Below are 8,737 nucleotides of genomic sequence, written 5' to 3'. Positions count from 1 at the left end.
CTAATCTTTTTGAATGATCTGAGAATTTCATTCATTTTCAGGATCCAGTATGTTGTCAGAAGTACAGCCAGTGTGAAACTCTGACGTTTATCTGAAGATTCGTGTGAATCACAGCAGAGGCTCTGTCATGGGCTGAGGAACAGTTTCGCCATCATTCACATGAATCACGAGGGACGAGGAATCAAACCGGGTTTAGATTCTTTGTACTGTGTACAAGCTTCAGAGAAACAAAGGATCACCAATTCAAATGACAAACAGGATAAAGACCTCATCAATACATATAAGTATAGATATATAACTCCACCATTTCTGCTATAAATTCATGCTATAAATACGATAAATACATTACATTACAAGCAATGATACTTGCAGTTTTTAAATAATAGTGTTAGAGTTATTGACAAAACAACATTCAAACAACCTTATTTAATGCATTATTTTATATTCTCATTTATGTTATAATGAATTTGACCAAAAATGAGGTTCCATACGCCTTTCAGCATATGGTAATTTAAAGAAAAGTCAAGTAATTGATATAAAAAATGACACAAAATACTGATTTTCATTGCTGGTGTATGATGGAAAAAAAGGAAGAACACCAGAGCCTACTGCAAAACATGGTGATTGATGATTTGAGGCTCTTTCGTGGTTAGTGGTCTATGGGCTTTGGTCAAGACTGATAGCACCATGAATTCCAATAAGTAATAGGATATTTAAGCCTAACATCTGGTTGACGTGGCTGTAGACAGATGGAATTTTCACTGAAAATCTGTGTTTTGTGACAATGATCTTCCTGATAGTGGAAATATCTGGAGTCAGAATTCAGAAGCACATTTATTTAAACACACCTAAGAAAATAAAGCAGCTTAAAATATTGTGCATTTAGGAGAGCTAATCTTGTTAGATATTAACAAGGAGATTTGGTGTTACTGTTCTTCTCTGCAGGAAAGGAAATGCTGGGTATTAATTATAAGGGGTGCCAATACTTCTGTAAAACAACAACAAAAAGATCCCACAATACTGCATCCACACATGCTTAAGCTTAGGCACGAACACATGCACACACACACACACACACACACACATAGCCTCTCTCTCATTTTCCCATCGGTGGCTTTCTCATAATTCCCTCCCCTCATCCTCGTTCCTCCATCCCCCCATCTCTCTCTCTCTCTCTCTCTCTCTCTCTCTCTCTCTCTCTCTCTCTCTCTCTCTCTCTCTCTCTCCCTGTAGTACACCACGCTCTCACTCTTGCAGTCTCACAGCTCGTGTGTAGAAACACTCCATCCCCACTGCATGCTATGTTTACTCCAGCCTGCAAGTCACTGATGGCAGAATCCAGGTAAGATGTTTTAATGTCAACTCAAAGCTTGATGCATCTCTGATCACTCACATGTTGCTTACTATTTTATGCTGTTTTTCCTATTGTGTGTGTGTGTGTGAGCATGAGCGTGAGCGTGAGAGAAAGAGAGAGAGAGAGAGAGAGAGAGAGAGAGAGAATAGGTAAGATATTGCCAAACTGTGCCACTTGGTGCATGAGGATGTATTAAAAAGCTGCAGTCTCTCTCTCTCTGTCTGTCTATCTTGTGCCGTATTAACATCATCATGAGCTCTACTATATATTGTTCTAAATCTAGACATGAGTCATTACTCATTGTCACTGCGACGACTCTTTCCCTTATAGTGGATTGACCACACATGGCTTTTTCTTCAAGCATTCACGATATAAACTGAATTAAAGTTGCAATTGTGCAACACTGGGCTTGCTTTATCAAGCTTGCTAAATAAGGTGTGATGGCATGTGTACATTTGTGTGTGTGTGTGTGTAGGCATATGTGGAAGTGTCATTTGAACATCGAGAACATGTTGCCTGGTTCGTCGATCTGTTTGGCGCACTGCACAGCAACCGACCCACCGCATTAACGTGGCAGGAATTCACTACACAAAATATACAACACAATGCGAAACAAACTCTGATTTAATATTAGATTTTAAACAGAGCTGTTGATGACTTTACCTTGTACCGCAACTATTTACAATTTAAGTATGTTCTATTTCACATTACTCCTAACCACCAGGGGCAGTGTGTAGCAACAGAGAATCTTCTTATGGGTGCTCTTTGGAAAAAGTCATGAATTAAAAGTATTTTCCGATAAACACCGCTCTTATGCCGCCATCTTTCCCCGGAACTGTTGTCGGAGCTACAGATAGTCTGTGGCCCAAAACCTATATGATGAGATCATCTCTTCTATCTCTGTGAATGGATTTTATTCAAAATTACAAGCATCTTTAATAATATGCGTGCTATCTGTTAGTGTTAATTAATTTCCCCATGTTAGCCTGTGTTTGCTATCACCCCCTGCATTGTTTGCTGTCTTTCTTTGACAAGATTGCACTGTGTTGCTTTTACACACTAATAACTAAGAGTCTTATCTCTCTCTGCTTGGTCGGTTTCTCTTTCTGCATTTCCATCTGCAGACTCCAGCCATTGTCTAGCCGACTAGCAAGCCTGAAGAAACATGTGGACTAGCATGGTTGAGTAGTTTTCCCTCTAATATCCAGCACTATATTTTTGGTGGCTTGACAGATCCTGTCTTTGATTTTATTCCCCTGGAGAGATGAGCTAGAAGATGCACGCTAGAAGAATTGCCTTCACAGAGCCTGGTGCCTGAACCTGTTGGAAGCCAATTTGGACAGGTCTCAGCTTAAACGCTGGCTCTAGCTAAAGAGGTCTGCTGTGGTCACATGACTGCTGTTGATATGATCTCACCACAAACATTGTTCTACCCCCAGATGCATGCTGCCATAGAGCTGAATGCTAATGCACTAATGGCATGCCTGTGAGAACTAACAATATTGCATCACTTAGCAATATTTCACGCACTCTCTGTACGGATATTACACCATTGTTAGTCCACAGCGCAGTCCATCCTGCCAGACGAGTGGATATCAACTTTGACTTTGGTGCCAAAGAAGTACTTCGTAGGACATCTTAGGATTAATGATCACACAGCCAGCACAGCCAAATGGACTGTCTGCATGGCATCTTTAGATCACAGCAACCTGGTTCCATGTTCCAACACCCACAAAGTTCCCGTCTGTCTCGAACAAGCTGTAGAAAGGGAGAGTCACGTCCTCAGATCCCTGGGCTCCTGCTCATAAGGTGCGTCTAATACCCCGTGGAGCCTTGGCTCTGAAGGGAAACGTTTGCTAACAAGGAAGACGTCAGCACCGTGCTTTTGTTTATTATTTCAGCCATCATCACATCACATGGTGTTGTAAGATAGCACCCTCTTCTGGTGATGATGTATTTCATCTCCATACCCTCAAAAGTAGACAACAACTTTCCTCCTGTGATTAATTAAACGCACCAAGCTGCCTAGCACACGACTGACTAGCAACTAAAAAGATGTTCCAAGTCTGCTGTATATGACATAATTCAGTTGTACACGTCGTCCCAGAGATACCTTTCTGTCTGTGTGTGTGTGTGTGTGGGTGTGAAATGTAATAGAGCCTTTATTTTCCGGTGGATTTCAATCGTATCCGTTCAGGAAAACCATTACTAAACACCCGAAAGCAAAACAAGCTGAACATTCCATCCAAAAGTAGTTAAAACACAATATTTAAAAGTGAAAAACACTCCAACGACCTGCTTTCATCACCCCAAAAAAACCCCAAGCCTGCGGATGAGTCATGTGTTGACGCACAAAGTGCAGAAATGGATCTCATCATTTTCATGGCCTGTGGGAAGTCCTTTATTAGATTTTCCTCACTTTCACCTGCGCTTTCATAATGACTCCTCACACCAGTCCAGGAGGCCACGAATGTCCATATTCATTTTTCAAAACATGCACCACAACACCTGTTTCCACTAATTAGACCGCCTTCGTTTGTCGCTCTCGCACTGTTTGTCGAGTGGCAGAGCTCGTTAAGGCTGGCCGAGTGTTGTGCTGCTCAAAACAAATTCCTCTGCAAACCCACTGGTCATTACTGAGGACCTGTATGATTGTACTGTCTCTCTCTCTCTCTCTCTCTCTTCAGCATGTGGCACTGTCATTATCACCACACATGAATCTTATTCATTAAGATTTCATTCACATTAGGGAGGCCATATTAAGATGGGTTGGACATGTCCAGAGGAGGGAGAGTGAGTATATTGGTAGGAGAATGTTGGACATGGAGCTGCCAGGCAGGAAGCAAAGAGGAAGGCTGAAGAGGAGGTATATGGATGGAATAAATGAGGATATGGACCTAGTGTTGAGGATGCAGAAGATAGGGATATGTGGAGTGAGATGATTCGCTGTGGAGACCCCTGAAGGGAAAAGCCGAAAGAAGAAGAAGGAGATAGAACAGATCATGTACGATGCCACACTCCCTCTTTTCCCAGTGAGAACTCTTCCTCTCTAAAACTCTTCTTTCCTACAGGCTGAGACTAGCGGACATTTGGAATGGTTCACAGTCGTTTTGTAAAGCTAAATCTTGAGTATCTTTAAAAAGCAACAATCAAATGAACAAAGCGTCAAGTTTCCCTGAGTTGTTATATAATGTTAATGTGCATCTTGGTTAAATAACGTGGACAGTATTCCAAACGTCTTGGTATTTACTTATCTTTTACACATGAAGAACAACACTAACACTCTTTCAGTGGCATCCTTAATAAATGCAGTCAACTGATACTAATTATAGAATTGACTCATGTTAGGCAAGTGAAACACACAGCCTTACCTTTCCAGAAGGAAAAGCTAGTCCAAAAAATGAGATAAACAGGTTACCACTTCTGACCAGGGAAAGTGGGCGGGGCTTCCATCCACGGTATCAGTAAATAACAGATGCCCCAATTTGCCTACTATCCATCCTACATACTATCCGAGATTAGAATTAGTGTGTCTCATATCTTAGTGCCACATACTGTAGGTATCCGGGTAGTCTATTATATCTGGGAGAGTTTTGAAGTGTGGACACTTTGTCAGCTAATATTGCCCACAATTGAGGGAGGAGGAGTTTTTGTGACCTTTTGCTTGGTCGAATCCAAGCTGTAAACATGGTGCAAAAGTGGAGAAACAAATTTAGTCAAATTCCATAGTATAAATTATATAAGGAATGAAGAAAAGTGTGAATGAAGCAGTGAGATTTCTAGTGACAATGTGCGTAACTCGTTTCACACTTTCACACTTTTTCTTCACAAAATGAGTTTATACTTTTAGCTCATAGTATGCTGTACTGTAAGTAAGCAAATTAGGACACAGCAAGAGAGTTACGCAACTACGTGATTATTCCAGATTCACAGGTCAATTGACTCATCTGTTGTTTTTACTGTGGGGAAAAATAAGACTTGGTTTCTTGGTGTGGTTTCTGATTCTGTCTAGTTTTTTTTTGTTTGCTGTAGTGTCCACCTCTCCTGTATTTAGTGCTTAATTAGATTCTTCTTTGCACATGTCCTAAATCGTGTACTGTGACAGTAGCTACTGCACTCGATTCAGTATTTACTGCATTTGAATTAGTACCTAAAGCATTTGAGATTCAGTACCTACTGCATTCGATTCAGTACTCCGTGCATTTGAATTAGTACCTAACGCATTTGATTCAGTACTTACCACATTTGAGGCAGTACTTGCTGCTTTTGAATTAGTTCTTAGAGCATTTGATTCAGTACTTACCACATTTGAGGCAGTACTTGCTGCTTTTGAATTAGTTCTTAGAGCATTTGATTCAGTACCCACTGCATTTGATTCAGTACCTACAGTACCCAACACATTTGATTCATTACTTGCTGCACTTGAATTAGTACGTAAAGCATTTAATTCAGTACCCACCGCATTCAATTCATTACCTACTGCTTTCGATTCAGTACCTACCGCATTCGATTCAGTACCTACCGCATTCGATTCATTACTTACTGCATTTGAATGAGTACCTGAAGCCTTTAGTTCAATACCCACTGCATTTGATTCAGTACCTACCACATTCAATATCGTACATACTTCATTTGAATTAGTACCTAACGCATTTGATTCAGTACTTACTGCATTTGAATTAGTACCTAAAGCATTTGACTCAGTACCTACTGTACCACATTCGATTAAGTACTCACTGCATTTGAAATAGTACCTAAAGCATTTGATTCAGTACTTACTGCATGCGATTCAGTACCTGTCACATTCGATTCAGTACTTGCTGCATTTGAATTAGTACTTAAGGCATTTGATTCAGTACATACTGCATTTAATCTAGTACCTACCACATTCGATTCAGTACTTACTATTTGAATTAGTACCTAAAGCATTTGACTCAGCACCTACCCCATTTGGTTCAGCGGCTAGGGCATTTGATTCAGTACCTACTGCAAATGGTTCAGTAGACACTTCATTTAATTAACCTATGGCATTTGATTTAGTATCTACTTCAGTCAATTGAGTACCTACTGCATTTGACTCAGTAGTTACCGCATTCGATTCAGTATGTTTTTTATTCAGAAACTGCAGATGTCTTTTTTCTTGTTTAAACCTTTAACAAGTTAACAAATTACTCAGGTCTTGGTAAAAAAAAAAAAGAGAGTACTGTTTAGCCACAGGGAACAACATTTAACACCTACAGCACTTCTGCCATTTTTGATTTTGGCAGGTTATCCAAATCAGTCCTCTTGCATTATGGGAAAGCTCAGTGTACCATGGCTCCATACTGCAAAATCTCCCTTGCTGTGTTATGAATACTGAAAATTCAGACACTACTGATTTGTTCTGCTTTTGTCTTGTGGTAAAGCTTTGTTTTCTAGTTCAGCTTCAGTGTTTTTGACATTTGCCTGCCATTACGGCTCATTCTAATTTATTGCTGCCTGCTTGTTTTCTAGCACTAACATAGATCCGCTTCAATAAAGCACATATCGGGTTTCTGTCCATGTGTCCTGGCTTCACTGACCACACCTTACACCTGTCTCCAACTACACTGTACATTTCCGGCACTTTGTAGACGAGGCTCAGCGTGTTTTATTTAGCGCCGAAATCAAAGCAGTGAATTCTGGTATTTATTTAGTCGTGCCTGGTGCTGTCTTTTTTTAAAAAAAAACGTGTCTATGTACAACATCAGCATGCAGCAGGAACTTTTCTTGTTGATGTAATCTGCATATTGAGCAGGACGCCATGTTTTTAAGTGGTGTATCAATCCCGTAGTTGGAGAAGTGCTTGGGGGATGTTCTGCCTCTTTATACTTGGCAAGAAAAGTGATTACAAATCACTTGTTTAACGTCTCTCGTAGAAAGCAGAAAATGTTTCCACGTTATGGCATTTTCACTCAAAGGAAACTAACATTATTATCTGTTGTTAAGACTAAATTTATTTGGCTGGATTTGTCACTTCATAGTAGAGTTATTTAATTATTTTTTATTTAATTTAAATTAATTAATTAATTTAAATGTAATTATTTTTTAATTTTTTTTAATTTAATTAATTTATTATATTTAATTTATAAAATTTATTTATTTATACTTCCCAAGCTTCATCTTTAAGTTTAGTCAGTCTCCTGGAGGATGCTATATGAATCTATAGCCACGTCATCATCCATGGAAAAAAATAAACAATACACAATTAAACCTTTAGAATATTTAACTTGAAAGCATGAATGAAGACCACATTTGTTAATTATTCATTATTTGTTAAGACACTGGTGATGGTCCCTGTTCCTGAACTCTGCTCTGCTTTTGTCACACCATCATGCTTTCGTCTCACACTTTCTCCAGCTCTAGAGTGTGTGTTTATGTGTGTGTGGGTATGGTTTTATATCATGGACAAGACCAAATATCTCCTCCAAGATAGAAATATCTGATATTTGGCTGATTCTTGAAAGGAAAACTGCAGCTTTTATTTAAAAAAGAGACATTTTTAGTTACTGGAGTAAAGGGTTTGGGTTTTGTAGTGCAGTGTAGTGTAGTATTAATTAGCTGGATAAATGATTAATAGAAGGTCAGTGGATGGTCCTCGTAGGGATAGTGTGACGTGTGTGTGTGTGTGTGTGTATAAATAAGAGCTGCCAAATGCAGATGGAAAATAACAGCAGGATCTGAAAAGTCACCCCAGCTTTGTATTAGTCAGAATCAATCTTCAAAATGTGTGTGTGTGAGAGTGTGTCTGTGAGAGTGTGTGTGCGTGTGTGAGAGTGTGTGTGTGTGTGTGAGAGTGTGTGTGTGTGTGTGTGTGTGAGAGTGTGTGTGAGTGTGTATGTGTGAGAGTGTGTGTGTGTGTGTGTGTGTGAGAGTGTGTGTGTGTGTGTGAGAGTGTGTGTGAGTGTGTGTGTGAGAGTGTGTGAGAGTGTGTGTGAGTGTGTGTGTGTGAGAGTGTGTGCCCATATTGCAGTGCATCACTGTGTGAAGTGTGACCGTCATCAGTTAGTGAAAAATCTGTTGCATGTGACGGTCATGAATGCGGCTGTCTATTTCTGAACATCAGAGGAAATGTAGGGAGGCACAGCAGAACGCCGCGCTGTGAGGATCTGCGTGGGTGTGAGTGGGGGGTTGTGCACGCTTTTCTGTGGACGTGTTGGATGTGTGTGTGTCTGTGAGTGTGCGTGTGTGTGTGTGTGTGTACGTATAGAAAACTTCAGCTGAACATCAGCCAGGCTGTAGAAAAAAAGGATGCAAGTGAACTGCAGAAATTCTACAGGAATCTTTTAGTAAATAAAACAAATTGCTGGAATAAAGTGCAAGTCTATGAAAACGACTAGCCAAGATTAAGAGTATTTACAGAGT

General features: G+C 39.9%; 1 protein-coding gene across 1 annotated transcript in view; it reads left to right on the top strand.

Annotated features, from left to right (window-relative positions):
- The first annotated feature begins 1,237 nt into the window (after positions 1 to 1,237).
- Positions 1,238 to 8,737, top strand: part of rap1gap2a (RAP1 GTPase activating protein 2a) — a 131,618-nt gene continuing 124,118 nt past the window's right edge. Inside the window, exon 1 of the mRNA XM_058413573.1 lies at positions 1,238 to 1,342. Within this exon, the coding sequence (XP_058269556.1) occupies positions 1,302 to 1,342 (41 nt within the window). The 5' untranslated portion in view covers positions 1,238 to 1,301. The remainder of the gene's footprint in view (positions 1,343 to 8,737) is intronic.

Source organism: Hemibagrus wyckioides, linkage group LG17, assembly GCF_019097595.1.
Source record: "Hemibagrus wyckioides isolate EC202008001 linkage group LG17, SWU_Hwy_1.0, whole genome shotgun sequence".
Taxonomy (NCBI): Eukaryota; Metazoa; Chordata; class Actinopteri; order Siluriformes; family Bagridae; genus Hemibagrus; species Hemibagrus wyckioides.
This window is presented reverse-complemented; position numbering and strand designations above follow the sequence as displayed.